Source organism: Ylistrum balloti, unplaced genomic scaffold, assembly GCF_031769215.1.
Source record: "Ylistrum balloti isolate Yb309-2 unplaced genomic scaffold, AGI_CSIRO_Ybal_v1 Utg371988, whole genome shotgun sequence".
Classification (NCBI taxonomy): domain Eukaryota; kingdom Metazoa; phylum Mollusca; class Bivalvia; order Pectinida; family Pectinidae; genus Ylistrum; species Ylistrum balloti.
Genome location: NW_026782969.1, coordinates 3428 through 27414, shown reverse-complemented (window position 1 = coordinate 27414; position 23987 = coordinate 3428). Strand labels below are relative to the sequence as shown.

Genomic DNA, 23987 nt, shown 5'->3' with positions numbered 1-23987 from the left:
GAGTTATCTTCCCTTAATAAGCCATATTTTAGTTTATACATAATGTTTGTTTTAGAGTTATCTTCCCTTAATAATCCATATTACATGTGATACATTACATCTAGAATTTATGCAAGAGTTATCTTTCCTTTAGTATATTTGTCATTTTCAAACATTATATCAGTAATGTGAAGAAACTGACTTCCTTTATACCACAAGTTTCTTATACAGTTTACTTGCAACATGTGTAAGAGTTATCCCCCCTTCCCAATAGATTAATAAGTTGTTCCCTGCACATTAATTACTGTGGTTTGTGTATTATGTTATTTTCTTAACAGGTAAAAGTTACTTCTCATTCCAATGGATTTCAAAAGAAATTTCATACAGATATGATATGAACTGGTTTACATTTAAACATTTCTTTCACCAGCAACTAAATAATTGTTTCTATGAATTCTACTTAAAAACACACAGGTATATATATTATAACTACTTGATAAATTTGTATCACAATCACAGGACTGCATATACCATAAAGTACTGGGTACATCTCATGTCAGAAAAGTTGGTATGATCAACTTGAAGAAATTCTTAAAACACTGAACCAGACATCCTTACTAACGTCACTTGTAAAATATAGAAACAAAAGGCTTAAGGACAAATTCTGTATGTACAAGACGTGATAGAAAATTTTAGCTGTTCAACAAATTTTGCGAACTTCTTTCCCACCTTGGTTTTAAAAGTGTGACATGCATATGATGTTGATCCTGTGTAGGAACAAACCCAGTATCCTTGGTATGTAATAGTGAAAATATTTAAAATGTGAGACAGTGACGTTAATTAACGCTTAAATGCCCACCCACTTGATTAACCATGAAAGATGAAGTGCTGGTTACAGTGCACTTAATGTGTCAAGGGAGGTGACAGCCAGTGATCATTCAACTTGAGGATTCAATAATTACTGTAAAATGTCAATACTTTTCTTTATGATAGAATAGTAGTTAGCTCTGTAGGTTTGGAAGCTGCAATAGACATTCCTCACAGAACTTGAGCTGCCAGATCTTGCCTGCATACAAATCGAAATTCTCCTTCCCCATCAAAGTCACCAACTGAGGCTAAAAAAAAAGAAGAAGAAAAATGATTATCTGTTAGATTCAGAATTGAACTTTAAGAAAAATTTTGAATACATCAACAAAATTTGATTTCCTGTAGGCGACACAAAATAATTAGTGTTAAAAAATTACCTCCACTTCATCGTCTTCAATGTTACTGAGGATTTGGTATGCTTTGTGGAGTGTTTCAAACCCAACACCGGAAACACAATCTCTGGAAGAGAAATAAACATCAACCTCAAAAACACATAGAGTGCATTACAAGTATTTCAAATTTTTCAATCTCAAAAATTTTTCAATTTCAAAACCAAGTGCAGTAACCAAAAACGTTCTACAAAATATGATGAGAAAACAAGTTATGAATAACATTTATTGTGAACTTACTTGTGTAAGAGTTGTATTCTCTGGCTCAGTCTGTTGGCACTACACAAAGTCTCAACACCTGTAAACAAATAAACAACATACTCATGTAATATCTGTTTTGATTGGTTGTTCTGATGTTATGTGTGTTCTGATTGGTTGACAAATGTCACCTGTTTGTTGATCTGTTGATAATAATCTGATGTAATCTTTATTTGGACTGGTTTATATGATTGGTTAATACATACACAGATGTATTTTGTGTTTGATTGGTTGTTACATATTCTGATGTTATATGTGTTCTGATTGGTTGATAATTCTCCTATGTAATATATTTGTTGATTGGTTGATAACAATTCTGATGTAATCTTTGTTTGGATTGGTTAATAAATATTCAGGTATAATTTAAGTTTTGGTTGGTTGATAACTGACTTGGCAGTGAGGCTGATCGGTGGATATCTGGACTAGGAATGGGTGACAGTGTTTTTTCCTCCTCCTCTTCCTCCACCACCACCACCTTGCTGTCCACTGATTCCTCATCAGATTTGTCATCCTCCTTGTTCAGTTTCAGCGTGGTGTCCAGCAGTGATATAAAATTGTTCATCTCCTTATTCTCCCTTGAAAAATAAAAGATAACATTTGTTATACAGCCTTCATCACACTTGTTACAGACAACAAACTACCTCTGATGAGACAAGAAATTCTCTCCACACAGTAAAACGTTGTTGTAATGAGTAAAATTGTGAAATATTTACAAAACAAGTTACTTTTTGTTTGTTTAGTTAGTGTTTGAATCTTTTCACTCTTTTAACCTTGTACACTACCACGTTGCTGTGGTTAAGTAAGTCAACACACTACGGATACACAGCAGACCTAGATATCTTGCGACCAAATCCAACACAGCTCTATCTCATGCTTTTTCTCAAGAAGCAAAGCAACACTTCATTCAATAAAACCTATGTACATTGTATGAAATGTACTTATTTATTCTAGACATAATTTTTCTCTGAAATTTTGAATAAAAGATGTTTCACGTGTAACCTTCATCTTAAAACGCCAAATTCGGTAGAAAGACAGCTAATTTGGCTAAAGAACCAAATTTAAGTCTTCAAAACTCCTCGCCAATAGTGTCATTTTGTACTAATGACAAAGACATCACTAGCGAGGCCAACACACAGTTAAACAAAAACCATCACCAAGTGAGTAACATGGACGACTTAAAAGCCATTCGGTAGCTTTCTCCAATACCGTACCGATCACTGTCAAATGTACTTGACAGGTCAAACCCATCATCCCAGGACGACCAGCTACACAAAACAAAAATTATTTTTTTCTTAGTTTTTTTTTTCAATTCATTTTTAGGACTGAAGATTTTAAGATCTATATACAAGTACAATCTTAATAAAATGATTTTAGAAATTAAAAGAGAAATCAGTATACTTGACTACATTGGAACTTGTCTAGATCAACACTAGAGTAAAGCAAACAAGGTCAGATTTAATCAACATTGTTCAAGTGAAACAGCTTCCAGTTTATAAAGGATTACAAATGGTGTATACAAAAATCCTTATGAATGGTCAGGTTTACACAGGTGTCCAGATCATACAGGGTTACCTAAAATTGATACAGCTGACCTTGGTGAAGGTCAGGTTTACACAGGTGTCCAGATCATACAGGGTTACATAAAATTGATACAGCTGACCTTGGTGAAGGTCAGGTTTACACTAGTGTCCAGATCGTACAGGGTTACATAAAAATGATACAGATGACCTTGGTGACTAGTGTCCAGTTAAAATAATAATATAAAATAAGTATAATATGAAACATAAGAGACAGATAAACTCTTTAATTTTTTTTTAAATCTGTGAATATCTAGGCCCTGCAAATGTTAAAAGACTGAAACATTACTGTACACAACCATGTATACACTATATACCTGTGTTTCTCTTTATTTCTCTTCAAGTCCTCATTTTCCTTGAGTGTTTCCTCCTCAGAACTTGAGCTATCATCTTGTATAGATGGCTGGCGGATTTTGGGTTTGGTTTTTGTTCGGACTGGTTCATGCTACAAATCAAAACGTGTACATTAATAAATATCATTAAATATAACTCTGTGATTCTGACATCATAATCTTACAGTTTGCTGAAGATGAGGCTGCATGGCTACTTACAGACAGACTGATTTTGATTATGGACGCTTTAATTTGTGCTCATATATCAACACATGTGCCAGTCAGGACAGCAAGTGCTGGTATGGAGAAACATGATAAGTGCCTTTTCACAATTCATTTTTTTTCATCATTTTTCATTTTTTGCTAACATACCTCACTTCTTTCAGCTTTTGTTACCCTCTGTGATTCTGGTCGCTTTAATTTGACATGACGAGCTGATTGAGGACGTTCCATTGCTACAGTAATAGAATAAATGTTATTACATCTGTTGTAGTCAGATAACAAACAAGAATATCAGTGAGACTGATGAATGCTCTCGAAAACGACTTTATTGGACACAAAATTAGATCAAAGGCGATAATTCTGTGATAAAGAAGTCACAGCCCCTAAATTTTGGTAAACTGTACAATCTCTTAGTACGACTAATGTATACTAAAGTTTCAATAACTCCTAAATTATGTAAAAGAGAGTTATGGTTCTTGTACACTGCACTGTTCCTGATCAGAATCTATCTGCCTATACTTGTGTATTATACAGAAATAATGGTCCCATTGTAGACAACTCTGACAGTTAATTATCAAATACATTCAATAGGATTTTAGTACAGAAAATCACTTACAAGACGAAGCATTGTTCCTACGTCTTTCTCGGGCAGACAGGTTTGGTAAGCTCTGTAAATCAAAACAATCGTTAATATCTGTACTTTGTAAAAGAGTTATCTCCCCCTAACAACCTCAATACCTTGTAAGTACCATTTCTATCCAGAATATTTATCCAGGGGGCTGACAGATATTGCACCTTACCCAAGCCAACTGGTGGACTTTATTACTGGACCCCAGGGGACCCACATATCAATACTAACTAAAAGCCATGAGATAGGGTTATTATAGGAACCCAGTCCAGAGAGGGCCAACAACTGAAAGTCGGGTGAAGGGCAGGGGGCTTATTACTGGGCCCCAGGAGACCCCCATATTACTTCTAACACAAAGTCAGGAAGTTGGATTATCAATGGACAATGAAACAGCATTGTTAGGTAACAGCGGACAGCAAAACCTAGGAATGGGCTTATCACCAGACATGGTGCCAAGATAAATACAGATAACATTGAATTACCTGATTGTTATCAATTGATACATATTACACTATCACAGTATCTAAACCTTTAAAGAGTAATACAAGTAAATTGTTAAACATAGATTTTAATGCAGAAACTACATTCAGAGGAAGTGGCAACAAATAAATAGAATTGATAAGAAAAAAAAAGTGATTGTTTATATATTAGGGCATACAACATTTCTGATAAGACGATATCACAATGTCAAGAATCTGGACAACTGCCTCTTGGCCTTTCTGATTCCTGTACCTCAACTGACCCTTGGTACCCGGTATTTCTGATATCACACCAAACTAATTGGTAATGACTCAACACTCAACTGACCCTTGTATCACACCAAACTAATTGGTAATTTACTCAACTGATATCACACCAAACTAATTGGTAATGACTCAATACTCAACTGACCCTTGGTACCCGGTATTTCTGATATCACACCAAACTAATTGGTAATGACTCAATACTCAACTGACCCTTGGTACCCGGTATTTCTGATATCACACCAAACTAATTGGTAATGACTCAACACTCAACTGACCCTTGGTACCCGGTATTTCTGATATCACACCAAACTAATTGGTAATGACTCAATACTCAACTGACCCTTGGTACCCGGTATTTCTGATATCACACCAAACTAATTGGTAATGACTCAACACTCAACTGACCCTTGGTACCCGGTATTTCTGATATCACACCAAACTAATTGGTAATGACTCAATACTCAACTGACCCTTGGTGTTTCTGCATCCCAAGATGCATCCTCTCGAGAACTGGAGGTACTTGAGGATTTGGATTCGGTGGCTGAATGCTTGTCTTGACTAATGACTGGACGATGATGAGGAAGACCCTCAGACTCCTCCACCTTAGGGGGAGGGGGTAATGGGCGTGGCTTATCTACTGGCTTTGGCTGCAACAGTACAAATATGAGGTTCATCTAAACAATACCATTACAGAGGATTTTCTGCCTGTAAACACAGGAGCAAGTTTAAAATAAACAATAATCATCATGTTTATCAAGCCCATAGTATTCAAATTTTATACAATATTTATTTTTTATGTAAATATCTTATATCAATTTTAAAATCTGAAAAACAATTTTAAAAGACTTTTGACAAATAATAAATACAGTAATATGAAATACAACTTATTAAGAATGGTCAAACATTTCTTAACCACACAGAGTAGAAAGAAGAGCAGCTCTTGGAGGTATAGAATTAGTTTATCATAGCTTTACACAGACAGGGTCATTTAAGAATGTGCCTGGTCTGGTTGGTGGAGGAAAGCCAATGATCCCACAAGAAATACTACCTAACTTACACAAAAATGGAGTTTAGAGGAGCAGCACAGCAAATTCTCGGTGTCTTGTATAATGACATGTACTAGATATCACAGTAGCTTGAATTAACTCAATTTTGGTAGATATGAACTTAAAGAAAACACCTCTCACCTCTACCCTTTATACCATCTCCGTATCAAAGTGAACCATTCAATACTGATCATCTTCTGACCTCTCCTGACTGATTTCTTTCTGATACATTCTAAATACTAACTCATTTTTGTGGGTTTTCTATTTACATTGATTTCATCGGTACTCATAATCTGCCGATTCATAAGTCCACAAATGTTGAAACAAGTTTAAGAAGATATTATCCACAAAACAAAGTGTCCATGAGATAGCCTTTTTTTTTTTCCTTTTTTTTTTTCTTTTTTTTTAAAGAAAATGGAGCCCTGTGAAAATACTAGGTATACGACTTTACAGGATTCGGTCTTTCTATTGATAAGTTGTGCTGATGAAATGTGGAGGACACAATAGTTTTATTTTCAAACTTCCGAAATCACCTAAATCATTATCAGAAATAACTTCATGATTCATTCAACACAGTAATCTCTAAAGTCAGAGATTAGGGTCTGGAATGAAGTACATTGTTACATTATAAGTAAGTCTGTTAAAGTAGATGATCATTACAATAAATTCACCAATGAAAGATTCCCATAATATTGGTAGAAAGGCAAAACACAACACAAAAGCAAATACACACACAGATAGATCTATTAAACTATGTCATTAAGAAAGCTCAGTATTACTGACTAGGTATCCTCGTGAAGTCTAGAAAATCGACCTCAACACACAAATAAACTTAGCAGGGTGACGGTCCTTCAGACATTTCTCCAACTGGAGAATTTTCTCTTCTCAGTTAAAGTTTGGTCTTTTTTACTTTCACAGAATAGATTTAAAGCAGTACAGATATATTTATTCTAAATAAAGTAAGAAATTGCCAAATGCTTTATCACTGGGACTTTCAATATAAAAGTTTGCTAATTACATGTTTAATAGTTCCACCTTTAAATACAGAATGTGTTTTTTTTGTTTGGGATTTATATGCCGGACTCAGTAAAACAAATATTGCTGGCTTATCTAATAAAATAGAGTTCTGAAGCAAAACACTGCACAATCCGAAACTCATAAACAATAGGCCCACTGGCCTAAAAGGGTCATCTGACTTAAAGACTTATATATAAAAGGGGCAAAATAGGTCTAAAATAAACTGCTCAACTACTCTACAGCTTGCATAGAAGGCACTCTTGGTTCATCAAGACATTTTCTGCAAACTTGAAATCATATTCTTTATACATGTACTACACAATTGTCATTACTTCGGATGTGTTGCTTGCTGAAAAAGCAAGCTACAGACTCAATATCAAGGCCCTTGACCTTGTGGTTATTAAAATTAAGTTTCTTAAGCATTTTAACACATTTGACCCTTGTAACCTTGAAATTTGGTCCAGTATCAGCATCTGGGCCTTTTGATTATTGAGATGAAGTCATTTAAACATTTTAACACATTTGATACCTGTGACCTTGAAAGTTGGTCAGTGTCATTCATATTTACAAAGTTGGTAGCCCTTCATCCGAGCTGCTATACACCTAATATCATCATCCTTGGCCTTTTGGTTATTCAGAAGTCATTTAAAGACTTGAACATCCCTGTGATTTTCCAAGTGGATCAACGTCATTCCTATTAACAATGCCCTTGAATCAACCTTCTGGATTTAAGAAATAATTCCCCGTTCTTAATGATATTTCAAACCAACTTTGGTTGAAATCCATTAAAGCATTAAAAAGCATTAAATTTTGTCTTATTTTCTCTTTTTTCCAAGTCCCTAAGGGTCGAATCAAATTTCTGAATTGAAGAAATAGTTGCCTACCCTGACTGATGACTCAGGCTAAAGCTTGCACATTAATAATTTGTGTATGTGCAATCATTCACTCACAATGCAGAATTGCAATAGAAAAGTTTCCAAAGCTTCGCACAAAGCAATAATATTCCTGTCTGAATATCCTGACATCACATCTATGGTGAAATCTTACCAGTTCAAATTTAACATAAGTGTGGCGCATCTCTGGCACCGTGTGAAATCCAACCTTGACATATATATTAAAATTCATAAGGTGTTGTCACAGGAAAAAAACATTGTACATGTACATAAGACCAACAAATTTAGCAATAGTGTTTAGTAAAGTATTAGGATACAAGTATCTCAACAGAATACCATGTTAACAATGTCCATTTAAACAACACAGAAAATCACTCATATTTCATTTGGGATTTATTTGTGTATGTGGGAAGAGACAATCATTAATTCTGCCTGATTATTTGTAGGAAAGTAACTGGGATGCCATTCAAATTGATTTGATTACTGATATTGCAGTCTTGAAGAGTCATTGTCTCTAATAGTTCATCATTCACAAATTTAAAGTCATCTGTAGATCAGCATTCACATAATCATGTATTCAAATATGTCTGAAGGTGTAAGATCGCAAAGTAAAGTATTTTCGAAATCTAAGTGACTTACAGTAATCAATGTTGTGTAGGTGTAAGTTGTCTGAAAGCTTGAGTATAACATACCTTTAGGATTACAGAGATTGTACAGAGTCTCATCTGTCCCCTAACACACTGTCTAAATATAGCTTGAGTATAACATACCTTTAGGATTACAGAGATTGTACAGAGAAAAGTCTCATCCGTCCCCTAACACACTGTCTAAATATAGCTTGAGTATAACATACCTTTAGGATTACAGAGATTGTATAACACACTACCTTTAGGATTACAGAGATTGTACAGAGTCTCATCCGTCCCCTAACACACTGTCTAAATATAGCTTGAGTATAACATACCTTTAGGATTACAGAGATTGTACAGAGAAAAGTCCGTCCCCTAACACACTGTCTAAATATAGCTTGAGTATAACATACCTTTAGGATTACAGAGATTGTACAGAGTCTCATCCGTCCCCTAACACACTGTCTAAATATAGCTTGAGTATAACATACCTTTAGGATTACAGAGATTGTACAGAGTCTCATCCGTCCCCTAACACACTGTCTAAATATAGCTTGAGTATAACATACCTTTAGGATTACAGAGATTGTACAGAGAAAAGTCTCATCCGTCCCCTAACACACTGTCTAAATATAGCTTGAGTATAACATACCTTTAGGATTACAGAGATTGTACAGAGTCTCATCCGTCCCCTAACACACTGTCTAAATATAGCTTGAGTATAACATACCTTTAGGATTACAGAGATTGTACAGAGTCTCATCCGTCCCCTAACACACTGTCTAAATAAAGCAGATTATAAACTAGTGATAGCTGGATTAACAAGTCTAGAATATACACAGTACAGTCCTGGACATTGACAACACTCAGAAACAGTGACATATTAATTCTTACAGAAGGTTATTTACATTCATTCCTCCCCATGTTAAGTGTTTCACTTAAAAAACAGAATTCAGAAGAATTGATTCACACAAACTACATTACTTACAGAATAATCACGTCCTGAATTACGTGGTTCAGATTCCATGATGCCATGCTGTTTAATCCAAAGTTTTTTTGTAAGTTTTTATAACTGAAGTAATTGTATAGATGTACTGTCTATTGAACCAAAGTAACACACACCAAGTTTAAGGAGTAATTTCTCTTATAACAAGTTGTTCCAGGAAGAAAATCTCATACTGTTTTTGACAATAAAAGTAGATATTTGGACGAGTTGTAGTTTCACTGGTTTAACAAATGGAGTAAAACTGTGAAAACTAGATACAACAAAAATAATACTTATAGGGAAAAAGTTGTCTGTTCCATAATATCTGTAAAAATTACTCTCATTTTTAGCAAAAGCTACCAAAATATGAACCACAAAAATCATCACTTCAATTGTTTCCTTTCATTTTTCAAAGTTCACCAAATTTTTATCTTTTAACTTTTTAACCGAAATTTTTCCTTCTAGATTCATTGTTACTTTCAAATTTTACACAATCTTCTTAAATCACAGAATTCCATGTGTCAGGGTTCCCAATTTAACCCTGTAGATACCGGTAAATGTAATTTTATAGTTTAACCCCACCCCACCCCCGGGAACCCTCCCAGTAGATTCCTTCCATTCACACAAATATCAGATCACTCACGTTTTTGAAAATGGACTTTTTATGGTTAGAGCTGACTGCAGCAGCTGATGACTCTACATTCCCAGCAGAATCACCATCAGGCTTATCAACATCTTTTCTCTTGGATAACCAACTTTCTTTCTTCTTCTTTCTGGGACTAGATGAATTGTTCTTCTTAGGTGAAGAAGGTTTCTGTAAATAAACAAACAGTATCTTGTTTCAAAGGTCATCATGTACTTCTTGATCAACACAGTGTAGGATTTGCAAAGATTCATAAATCATATCATAGTTCTGTATATCAATATTCAACAAGGACACAGTCATCAAGAGTCCCCCCTACCCCAGCAACACCAAAAACTGGGAACAATATCAGCCAATCAGGTCACAGCAGCCTCATTAAATATGTGAGGAATTTGCTTTTAAACAAACTTAGACAAGAGATTAAGATAACAAGAGTACCAAACAAGTTTCATAAAAATCTGACCGGTCCTTCAAAAGATATCATGTCGGAGGCAGTATCCAGATGGACAGAAGGACGGACGGACGGGTGGACCAAACCCATTTGAATATCCTCAGCTAACATTGTTCGGTGGGGGATAATAAAATTAGATGATTTAAGTGATAAACTGTATTGTATAGAGACCTATGACAAGCTAAATACAGCACTTGTCCTTAATTAAAACCAAAATATTTAGTTGCTTCACTTCTGCATTCATAGAGAATTTACAAGTATAGGATTTCATATTTTCAAATATATACAAAATAAAGGACGCTTACATCAAATTTACCCTTTCTAAACTGAAAGAATTTGATTATATTTCAGCAAGTATCAGGCACGAAGAAAAATGTTCAAATCTGATGTTACCTGAAGGATAGCTATACAAGCTTACAAAAAAATTCAAATCTGACCTCTTTCTCTTTAACAGTTTTTGCTTTGACTGTGTCGTGATCTGACCCTGATGATGAATCAAGTCTCTTTTCTGCATGTGCTACTGCCTTGTCCTCTGCTATTGGGGGCAGCTCTTGCTTGGCACCATCAGAGGGTTTTCTTGCATGAGTGGGTTTTCGTAGAACCACTGGTACTGGTTGTGGCTCCGATGGTGGTGGTTCCTTGTCACGGTTACCGTGGCTATTGGCATTAACATGAAACACACTGACCTTCTCTTTTCCTCCATCAACAACATCCTGAGATGATGGAGCGGGTGGTGGCCGTGAATACTGGGATCTCTCACTGTGACTGGCACTGGACCGCGATGAAGTGGGTCGCACTCGAGTCGCACTACTTGGCTTGCTGGCACTACTTGGTCGACTGCAAAAACAACCAGTACATCACAAATAAAGTCTATACTACAAACAGTCTCTATATCTCATCACATGGTTCAAAAGTTACACACAGGCACCTAAAACCAACCACTTCCCTTATAGTAGTGATTTCTGGCTTTGAGTGTTTGTGTCCACTGCACTATAAACTTTATATATAGGAAAACTTTTCATGAAGTTAGAACTTGGAACAATCAACCAAAGAGAATCATTTCATCATCAATGGTTAAACCCTTTAAAAACAGGTGAGAAAATGACTGGGCAGGAACTTTTATACATCAACAGATTAATGAACTATATATATGCGTTACAGTGACAATTATACATATACTAAAAGGATAAAGAAACGCAGGGTGAACTTTAAACCAGAAATTAAGTATGATATCGGGCTTCATTTAAAACGAAATTTTGTATACTTACAGATAAATTAAAGCTTAAAAATTTCCAAAGTCTGTATTTTGCATCTGACAATTGGTTTAGAGGTACTAACAATTAAATTGAATGGACCCATAGGATTTTGAAATTGAACTGAGTCATCAATATCTTGTGTGTCCGCCATTTGCTGTGGTCACGGCCCTTATTCTTCTGGTCATAGAGTTTATGAGAGCGTTAATCCGTCTTATGGGGATGTTGTCCCACTCTTCAATCAGAGCTCTGGTCAACTGCTCTCGAGTAGCAGGGGGTGACTGGTGCTTTCGAACCTGTCTATCCAACTGGTCCCAAAGATGCTCGATCGGGTACAAACCAGGGCTAAATGGCGGCCAATCTAGTGGTTGAATGTTGTTGTTGGCCAGAAAGACTTGGCAAATCCTTGCTACATGGGGCCTAGCATTATCCTGCTGGAGGGTTAGATTATGCTGCTGTAAGAAAGGGATAACATGGGGTCGGAGGATCTCATCTCTATACTTAGCTGCTGTTAAATTGCCATCAATAACAACCAATTGTGATTTTAACCCGTGTGAGATTCCTCCCCACACCATTACTGAACCGCCCCCAAACCTATCCTTCTCTACAACGCAAGCGTCCGTAAAACATTCGCCGCGACGTCGGTAGACACGTTGACGGCTGTCAGATCGATAAAGACAGAATCAAGACTCGTCCGTGAAGAAAACTTGTCTCCACTGCCTCAGTGGAAACCGTCGTGGAGCATGTGCAGCGACCCAGGCCCTACGACGCTGACATCAAGCAGGGGTAAGGTGTGGACCTACGTTGGGGCGACGTGCTCTTACACCAACTTCTCGTAATCGATTCCTTACAGTTTTTGAACTTATAGGACGCCCATGATTTCCACGAACATTAAGTGCACTCTCAACGGCAGTAAGGCGCTGATTACGCACATGAGAGACGACGAAATAGCGATCCTGACGTCGTGACGTTACGCACGGACGTCCTGTCCTAGGTCGATCGGCCAGTCGCCCAGTTTCCCGAAGACGTCTTACAAGACGTTCTATGGTGGAAACATTAACACCAAAGTGCCTAGCAACCTGATTTTGCAGCTGTCCTTGCATCAGCATCTGAATGGCCTGACCCCTCTGAACTTCTGTGAGTCTTGCCATTCTTAAAACGAATCAAATTCTCAATTAATTTTAGGGAAGCAGTTGGTCTGTATAAAGACTAACGAAGAGTGACTTGACCAATGCTGCAAGAGACCAGAACAACACGGTGCACAAGATTCTTGTTTTTTCCTTCCTCCATTTACCAGAGCTGCGCACTGTACCGTGACTAAATTTTCGATACATAACAAGGTGTAATATGACCTAATTACTCAATCCACAAAGTTTCACTTTATTTGGAGAATGCATTTTCAAAATATCTGAATAAATATTACCCTGCGTTTCTATATCCTTTCAGTATATATATGGAGTGTAGGTCAGGACTCGTGTCCCTATAGACTGGACAAGAACTTTGTTTTTAAACATTATTAGTGTTTGACACTATTGTATTAATTCATTACAATTGCATATTTTGAGTCTGATGTTGATGAGTTTTACTTTCTAGCTTGCTAACATAGGTTTTAAAAACAGCACATTTTCATACCACGGTCATTTGTAATTAAAACCAATTGACCAATTTATCAACAGTATAACACTTAAGAGTTGTCACATTTTGTTCTTAACAAGCTGATTTACCAAGATTAAGTAAAAAGCTGAACAAGGATATTACTGCTGCTTTTCTCACACGTATATGAAAGATGAATCTACCTCCAAAATCAGAGGGTCACAGGTTATACCTGAGCTGTAAAGTGTTAAATAAAAACACACACTGACACAACCTATCAGCGTCTGAAATGTCCTATGTAATAGACAGCCAGTGAACTGTGCCAGAGAGTTCCCTACTAGACTGAGGTATAATGCACACTTCAAATGTAACAAGTATATAGTTTAGATATATCTACAGTTTATTCTGAAAGTCATTTCACAAAATTAGGAAAAATGAAACCAATTTTAAAATTCATGATATATGTACATGTATCATATCTTTAAATATAAAGAAAACTTTCAGAATGTTAAAATAAAAAGAAATTTCCACAGATGATGTTTGTGCCTGTCTGTGGTTTGACTACATAGAGACAGCACTATCTGGGGTGATTTAACACAGTGCCAGGGAAGCTAGACCATAGTGTGATGTTTCCAGTGTCAGTTGTTTTACATTATGACAAAACAATAGGGTAATTATCATATACATAAGATTATAAACATTCAAATTTTGAAGAAAAGAAATATTGCAAAGATTTGTTTGAAGCAATATTCTTTTTATATAGATCCTTCAAAAATATTATATTAATACCAGTCAGCATCATTGTAATGAGGATGATATTTATAGGAGCTGAACATGCATCTTAGTTTTGCCAGAAAAAGATTTCTTGTACAAGAAGAGATAAAAAGTGCGTTACTGGTGTTAAAAACAATGAAGGAAGAAATTGGTGATCAAACCAACAGGTAATGTCACTGCTTGCTTACCATTGTAATACGACGCATGAAAAAGAAAATACAGAATTTTTAAAAAGTTTTTACTGATGTGACTAGCTGACTATCTGAGGATCTAGTGAAAAAACCAAGTCAGCATTCTTGTACGAAATCACTGCCACAAACACTTTGTTTACAAGGTCCATGACCTATAGAGCCTTACCAGTCTTGCAGTCATTTAGATTGCTAAGCATCTACTGGCACCTAACAATACATCTATATGCTACCTAGGCAAAATTAAGGGTGTGTGATACCTTCCTGTGGTAAACTTAAGGGTATATGCTACCTTACTGTGATAGGCAAAATTAAGGGTGTGTGATACCTTCCTGTGATAGGCAAAATCAAGGGTGTGTGATACCTTACTGTGGTAAACTTAAGGGTATATGCTACCTTACTGTGGTAAACTTAAGGGTATATGCTACCTTACTGTGGTAAACTTAAGGGTATATGCTACCTTACTGTGATAGCGAAATTTAAGGCTATATGTTACCTCTCTGTGAAGGAGCATATGCTATCTTACTGTAAATTGGGTTTCCAATTCAAAGGAGTTCCACCATAAGAAAAACCTGGATGATATCTTGTCATTAAATGGCTCATTTTAAATAGTAATTGTGTACAGATATGCATGACTCTACCACAAATCACTAATTGCCTCATTACCATACTTACCCTTGTCTGTCTGATTTCAGACTAAAGCAAAGATCAAACAAAATCATTTTTAATGGAAACCTTTTGGAGACCTGTAATACTATCTGAACAAGGAAGAATATAGGTTTCATAAGTGGCTAAAGGCAGGTAAACAAGCCTCAGTATAACACACCAACTGTATTAATGATGTTTATATACTGATCCTTGTCATGTTATTTCTAAGAATGTTTAAACCATTGCTATCCATAAAAATGTCTTTTCTGAACAATAACATCAAATCTATGCTGAGAAATAACTTTGGTAAAAAAGACACATTTTTCTAAACAAACATATTTTGGAAAATTCAGTAAATTTAGTATCCTTTGATTAACTCTGTACCTCTTCTTGGTTTCCTCTAGGAAGATTGAGATGTTCTTTTTGATGTAGGAGTCACGGAGGATGCGATTAACTGTAGGACGTTTCTCTGGGTCTTGGTGTAGCATATTTTTGATGATCTGGAGGAGTTCTGCTGTGTACTGTTTTGGCATAGGAGGCATCTAGAACAGGTCAAACAGTAGATTTACATGTCCTGTTACTATACCTGGTAGAGTGTGAAATTTAACAGGACAAGACTATAACACCTATATATATCACTGAAGGTTTCTGTCCCGCTTTCAAAACATTTCATTGAATATACAATTAAATTCTGAATTGATGTAAAAAATATGTTGACAGGTGAATGTTTCAAAGGACAGACGGATTGACAGAATATTACTGAAATACATTAGTACTGTGTGTATGTACTACCCACAGGTATGAGATATATACAAAGTACAGAGAGGGCTACAGACCTACAAACACCTGGGATTTTATCTTAGTATAAGATTCTGAAGTGAAATATTTCCTACTTTGTAATATTTGAACCACAAATGCCCTCATCATTAGAGCCCTTTGGAATTATTCACTGCAGTATGTATCCATAAACCCTATTTACCTTTCCTCGCAGTATTTTGTATACTAAGGAGTTCATGTCTTTGGCATTGAATGCATGCTTTAGTGTCGCCATCTCGTAAACACAGCAGCCCAGTGCCCAAACATCGGACTGTAAACAAAAAAGATATCATAATTACACCAGATGTAAACAGATTTATGAAGTCTTCATTTCAATTTATACCAAAAAAATAAAAGTCTGTCATTATATAAAATATGTCACATGTCTTATCATTTATCAAAAACAGCAGACACCAATGTTGAAGATATTTTTCAAAACACATTTTGAACTGAAGATATACCAAGATATAAAACTTAGGAATAAAGAAATTCTTGTACAAAATGTGACAAATTCATCATTAGTGTTCAGGAAATATAAACAGTAATAAAAGGCTTGATACCCTTGTGTCATCTGGTTTTGATTAGACTCACTAGAAAATAGTGCTACCTTGTGATTGTAGGGTTTATTTGAAAACAGCTCTGGACTCATATAGTAAGGAGTTCCAATTAGAGTAGTAGCCATGTCACTGGAGCTGTCCAGGACTCTGAAAACATCAAAATATCATAGAATCTTTATTAGATGTAGGTACAATTCACCTATACAACAGAAACATCAAAGATAATATGATGGAAGCTTATCCCTTTGCATTTGGTTCCTCAATTTTTATCATGAAAATAAAGTATCATACATTTCATTTAATAAAATCAACAAGACATCATTGCAATGAAATCTAATAAAACATGTACGTGAAATTATTCTGTTGATTTATGTATATCTATAGAAGAAAAGACAGTATACTAAATATAGCAACAAATGGTATGTAGAAATTAATATACAGGTTCATGTACATACCTTGCTATACCAAGGTCACCGACCTTGATAATTTTACTTTTAGTAAGAAATATATTTTGGGTTTTTAAGTCTCTGTGTAAGATGTTTCTTTCATGCATATACTGCAAAGAGAAAGTAGAAAAAGATAACATGTAAAGGAGATCCAAACAAGAAAAACTTGGATATCCAGTTCATCAATTATCACATGAACGTTTCTTGTACAGTAAGATATATATACACTGAAATGTGATCAGCATGAGACAGATTTACCTCTTCCTCAGACATTAGGAAGCAAAGAAACAAATCATGCATTCAATTTCAAGAAAAAAATGAATAGTGATAGTTTTCAAATAAGAATATTTAAAAGGAATTAATTTTCAAATTCTGCTATTTATTCCAATGATACATTATCCAATCTAAAAAAGTTTTTTTTGTAAATCATTAACCAGATAATGCGAATAAATTGAAAACTTATCCTGACAATTCAAGGAAAACTGAATCAATTTACTTCAGTGAATTAATGGGTCCACTAAATTTGTCTTAAGTTGTAAATGTTGTGGATGGTAGTTTAAATAATTAGGTTAAACTAACCTTCGTAACGTTAGCGGACATAACCAAAACATTTTTCAACCACCCCAGGTAAAAACAGAATAAATTAATCACTTACCTGTAAAGCCATGGCAATCTGTACAAACCACTCAACAACCTGTCGTTCATCTAAAGCCTGGCCTTTATTTTCCTTGAGTTTTGTATAAAGGTCTCCTCCCTCACAATACTGCATGGCTATGAACAGTATTCCATCTTTCTCAAAGGAGTCTTTATAAGACACAATATTTGGGTGCTTTAATTTTGACAGTAACTTTGCTTCTTGTTCGGCTGAAGATCGCTCTCTTTTAGATGCTTTCATTAGGTTAATTTTCTTCAGTACATACTGAAAAGGAAGATTGAGATAACTAGTATTCAAAGCATGCAGCAATTACTGAATGGAAGATTTTTTTCATAATTTTTCATTTTTGAAAGATATTGACATAAGTGTACAAAACAAGACATCCATTCATCCATCCATCCATCATCCATCCACCCATTCGTCCTCAACAGCATAATCAGTCGACATTCTATTATTTTCACAATGAATATGTATACATACCTGTCATCACTATTCACCTCATTGTCATTATAATCACCTTCATTACCATACAACTTCATATCTCTAGTGCATGTTATTATCTTCTACAATACATATATGTCCTCCATCTACTACATCCAGATCACACACAACACACACACACACATTCATCTATAGTCACTTGTTCATTCATCTGCACCACAAGAAGACATATACAATACATATAATAGGGCGAGAGATAGGGCGAGAGATAGAGCGAGAGAAGGAGGGAGAGAGAGAGAGAAAGAAAGAGGAGGGGGTGGGGGAGGGGAGATAGTGAGTGGTCTGACTTTCAGATTATCTTCATAAGGAGTAGTAATAGAATAGTACATGAAGATGTGTTCACAAAATTAGAATTTCAAATTTAGGCGAGCTCAACAAATTTCATCCATTTCTTCCATTTATCATTAATTTTTTTAAGATAGTCTTCTCCTTTACCATAAGTAATATATTTCTGGACTTTATAGTACTCTTTAATCTGGTTAGTTAATACCATAACATTAAGGGAATTAAGAAAACATCTGGTTTTATATATATATTGTTTAATAAGTAAAATAATTTCATTATCTATTCCGTTGTAAAGACCTGTTTGTTCATATATTCCAAAAATCATAGTATGTTTATTTACAGAAAAGTTAATAGTAAGAACTTCTAATAGTGTTTCAAGACTTGTTAATAACTTTTGTACCTCATTGCATTCCCATAAAATGTGAGTAATTGTCTCCCTTTCTGTCATACAAAAAGTACAGTGAGGATTATTTGGAAGACCAATCTTGTAAATATAAGAGTTAGTAGTTAAAATGTGATGATTTATATGAAACTGTAACCATTGAAATTTTGAATTGTTAGTTGTCTTGAACAGAAGGGAGTGTATTGAATCGAAGATTTTGTCAAAATGTAGTAAATTGGGGAATACACTCCATAACATTGATATTAATTCCTGGCCACTACTAATTGGGACAGTGATATGTCAAAACTTTCGTCCCATTATCACTCAAGTAGTTATAATAAATAAGTATTTATGTGTCAGGGTGTATTCCCTAATTTATTACGATAAAAGCAGAAGAGTCTACAACTATGTACTCTTTAATATGATATTTAGTATAAAATTGTCAAGCTTATTATAAACATTCTGTGAGTTGATATAAATATTTATCAGTATATATTGTTTTTGCTAAAAGCTATTTTGGAATCATATAGTATTCTGTATATCTTTAGACTTTTGGGATTCATGCTTTTCTATGGGACTCACTCAAATATTCAGAACCTTCTAGTTCTAGGTCTCTGTATCACATCAAAATTTTGGAAATAGCATACTCTAGACTAGCCAGAAAAGCAATCCTACAAAAGCAATATCCAATATCTTTGATAAATGTAAGTGGCATCAAAAGCTGTTTCACTGACACATTTATAACTCACCTGTTTTCTGTCTCGTTTGTGACGAGCCAACGTCACTTCGTCGTAGCTTCCTTTCACTGACACATTTATAACTCACCTGTTTTCTGTCTCGTTTGTGATGAGCCAACGTCACTTCATCGTAACTTCCTTTCACTGACACATTTATAACTCACCTGTTTTCTGTCTCATTTGTGACGAGCCAACGTCACTTCGTCGTAGCTTCCTTTCACTGACACATTTATAACTCACCTGTTTTCTGTCTCGTTTGTGACGAGCCAACGTCACTTCGTCGTAGCTTCCTTTCACTGACACATTTATAACTCACCTGTTTTCTGTCTCGTTTGTGACGAGCCAACGTCACTTCATCGTAACTTCCTTTCACTGACACATTTATAACTCACCTGTTTTCTGTCTCGTTTGTGACGAGCCAACGTCACTTCGCCGTAGCTTCCTTTCACTTACACATTTATAATTCACCTTTTTTCTTTCACTGACACATTTATAACTCACCTGTTTTCTGTCTCGTTTGTGACGAGCCAACGTCACTTCGCCGTAGCTTCCTTTCACTGACACATTTATAACTCACCTGTTTTCTGTCTCGTCTGTGACGAGCCAATGTCACCATTGTAGCTTCCTTTCACTTACACATTTATAACTCACCTGTTTTCTGTCTCGTTTGTGACGAGCCAATGTCACCATTGTAGCTTCCTTTCACTGACACATTTATAACTCACCTGTTTTCTGTCTCGTTTGTGACGAGCCAACATCACTTCGCCGTAGCTTCCTTTCACTTACACATTTATAACTCACCTGTTTTCTGTCTCGTTTGTGACGAGCCAACGTCACTTCGCCGTAGCTTCCTTTCACTGACACATTTATAACTCACCTGTTTTCTGTCTCGTTTGTGACGAGCCAATGTCACCGTTGTAGCTTCCTTTCACTTACACATTTATAACTCACCTGTTTTCTGTCTCGTTTGTGACGAGCCAATGTCACCATTGTAGCTTCCTTTCACTGACACATTTATAACTCACCTGTTTTCTGTCTCGTTTGTGACGAGCCAACATCACTTCGCCGTAGCTTCCTTTCACTTACACATTTATAACTCACCTGTTTTCTGTCTCGTTTGTGACGAGCCAACATCACTTCGCCGTAGCTTCCTTTCACTTACACATTTATAACTCACCTGTTTTCTGTCTCGTTTGTGACGAGCCAACATCACTTCGCCGTAGCTTCCTTTCACTTACACATTTATAACTCACCTGTTTTCTGTCTCGTTTGTGACGAGCCAATGTCACCGTTGTAGCTTCCTTTCACTTACACATTTATAACTCACCTGTTTTCTGTCTCGTTTGTGACGAGCCAATGTCACCATTGTAGCTTCCTTTCACTGACACATTTATAACTCACCTGTTTTCTGTCTCGTTTGTGACGAGCCAACATCACTTCGCCGTAGCTTCCTTTCACTTACACATTTATAACTCACCTGTTTTCTGTCTCGTTTGTGACGAGCCAACATCACTTTGCTGTAGCTTCCTTTCACTGACACATTTATAACTCACCTGTTTTCTGTCTCGTTTGTGACGAGCCAACGTCACTTCGTCGTAGCTTCTTTTCACTGACACATTTATAACTCACCTGTTTTCTGTCTCGTTTGTGACGAGCCAACGTCACTTCGCCGTAGCTTCCTTTCCCTATCTGTTTGATAAGTTCAAACATTTCAAGTCCGTTACTATGGGCCATGATGCTTTGTATTGGTCAGATCACTGCTAGATTTATATTTTCAACAAACAAACAATTCAGTTGTTACTTATTTCATCACGGTTTTGGAAAATAAAAGAATGATAAACACTTTTTGTTAGCTGGGGTTGATTTCAACTGTTCCAATGCAATCTTAATTATACCCCTGATGCTATGCAATACCATTTATTTATGTCTCTGCGGTTGGGTAGAAAATCGCGCTGCTCTAATAATATTCGAAGATTATTATGAATATGTCTAAATTGCATCAACCAGATGTACATAACAAGGTTTTATTCGCGTATCAAGTCCATAGCGTTAATCATATCTCATTATGACATTTTGGAATTCCTAATTGACATCGTTGTTTCATAGCGATCACCGTCAAATCCATTTCCGATCACTTTAAGCATAAGGTCAATATTTCCAACAGCAATGGCGTATTTCACATATTGATTCTCTTCGGTGACAATTGTTCTCGGTTTTCACACGGAGTTATCATAAACAGTACATGTTAGGACCGAAAAGCTTCTACTAACAGGAAGTGCACCATGGGATTTGTTGATAACACGTTTCCTAACTCATGGAATAGGAGCTTTCTCACAAGGGAAATAACTCATGGCGAGAAGAAAAGGCCCGTTTTATTTTCGTAATGCTGATTAGTATATCAGATAAGTAGCAATAATTAATGATAACAGACATGATAAATTAATCAATAAAAGGAATAAGAACACATCAAAGAAACTAGTGATCAATGATAAAAGATTAGAAAAAAATACAAAATATTATCCTCTTCGGTGAGGACTTAATCGCAAGTATCCCACATCTCCTCGGTGTGGACTTGAAGTATCCCGCATATCCTCGGTGTGGACTTGAAACCTGGTCCTCAATATGACAAGCGGAATGCATGCTATTAACATTATCTTAATTTAATTACCAGACTAATTAAAAAAATAATTGTTATTTTGTTGTTTACTACTGTGTAAAATACTTTTTTCACAGACGGAATGCACATTAGTAGGAAACACTAACTAGATATAATTTATCAAATGAGAAACTAGTGTTGATGCAGATACCAGAAAATTGAAAAAATTGAATTCAACCCTAGCGAGGAATTTTATCCTAGTCTACTGCAGGACACGTGGGGTTACTTACCATTAAAGTACCAAGGACTTAATCATGCTGATTATAGATAAAAACTAATGCGATTTTTAATAGCAGAGAACAAAATTGATATTTAAGAAAATGAAAATCCTTCTCGGCGAGGATTGAAGCCTGGTCTTACACGTGAAATTTTAGAAAAAAAAACTAATGCTGATTTTTGATACCAAATAGGAAAATTGAAAAAATTAAATTCTACCCGGCGGGTAATTGAACCCTGGTCTACCGAGGATTTGATAACAATTACAATGAACAGGTTACATGAAATATGCTGCGCCTTGTTCTTAGAGTACTGAATACATTTGCATTTCTACAATTAGGAAACACTGCGTATATGATGAGATGATAAACTAGTGATGATGTTTGATAGCGGACAGGAAAATTGAAAAAGAAAAATCATCACCTGCATGGAATTGAACACCGATCTCCCGCGTGACAGGCGGGGTACTTAACACTACATTACCGTATATTGGATTGATGTTAGGAATGAACGCGTCACGTGTCCCGTTTGTATCATACTGAATAGATTTTCATTTTCACGAGTAAGAAAAATTAAGTATTTGATCCGAGATAAGAAACTAGTGTTGATTAAGATCAAAGATGGCAAAATTGAAAATGAAAATCCTTACCAAATTACTACCGAGGATTTGATAATAATTGCAATGAACACGTTACATGAAATATGCTGTGCCTCGTTCTTAGCGTTCTGAATAGAATTGCGTTTTCATTAGTTAGAAAAATAAGTAATTGATCCGAGATAAGAAACAGATGTTGATTAATGATAAAAGATAATGAAAGATGAAAATTGTGAAAAAATAAAATCCTCCCCGGCGGGGAATTGAACCCCGGTCTCCCGCGTGACAGGCGGGGATACTTACCACTATACTACCGAGGATTTGAATTACAATGAACAGGTTACATGAAATAGGCTGTGCCTTGTTGTTAGAGTCCTGAATACATTTGCATTTCCACAATTAGAAAACACTACGTATATGATGAAATGATAAACTAGTGTTGATGTTTGATAGCGGACAGGAAAATTGAAAAAGAAAAATCATCACATGCACGAAATTGAACATCGATCTCCCGCGTGACAGGCGGGGTACTTACCACTACATTACCGTATATTGGATTGATGTTAGGAATGAACGCGTCACGTGTCCCGTTTGTATCATACTGAATAGATTTTCATTTTCACGAGTAAGAAAAATTAAGAAATTGATCCGAGATTAGAAACTAGTGTTGATGAAGATCAAAGATGGCAAAATTGAAAATCAAAATCCTTACCACTATACTACCGAGGATTTGATAATAATTGCAATGAACACGTTACATGAAATATGCTGTGCCTCGTTCCCAGCGTTCTGAATAGAATTGCGTTTTCATTAGTTAGAAAAATAAGTAATTGATCCGAGATAAGAAACAGATGTTGATTAATGATAAAAGATAATGAAAGATGAAAATTGTGAAAAAATAAAATCCTCCCCGGCGGGGAAATGAACCCAGGTCTCCCGCGTGACAGACGGGGATAGCGGATAGGAAAATTGAAAAAGAAAAACATCATTAGCTGCATGGAATTGAACACCGATCTCCCGCGT

The 23987-nt window shown here is 35.7% G+C and overlaps 1 protein-coding gene and 1 non-coding gene across 2 annotated transcripts; both read right to left on the bottom strand.

Moving 5' to 3' along the window:
* Positions 1 to 367: 367 nt before the first annotated feature.
* LOC132564034 (serine/threonine-protein kinase Nek4-like) lies at positions 368 to 21231 on the bottom strand. The gene is made up of 17 exons (XM_060228785.1): positions 21051 to 21231; positions 19510 to 19565; positions 17593 to 17856; positions 16947 to 17047; positions 16542 to 16638; positions 16098 to 16205; positions 15503 to 15660; positions 11100 to 11499; positions 10212 to 10382; positions 5469 to 5645; positions 4241 to 4292; positions 3775 to 3857; positions 3388 to 3515; positions 1884 to 2068; positions 1476 to 1533; positions 1224 to 1305; positions 368 to 1094 (listed from the first exon to the last, which is right to left on the bottom strand). Exons 1-17 carry the CDS (start codon positions 21229 to 21231, stop codon positions 981 to 983), a joined length of 2415 nt encoding a protein of 804 aa, XP_060084768.1. The 3' UTR covers positions 368 to 980.
* A 1981-nt stretch (positions 21232 to 23212) lies between these two features.
* Positions 23213 to 23284, bottom strand: Trnad-guc (transfer RNA aspartic acid (anticodon GUC)). The gene has a single exon. It is a non-coding gene; the product is annotated as a tRNA-Asp (tRNA).
* Between the last annotated feature and the right edge of the window lie 703 nt (positions 23285 to 23987).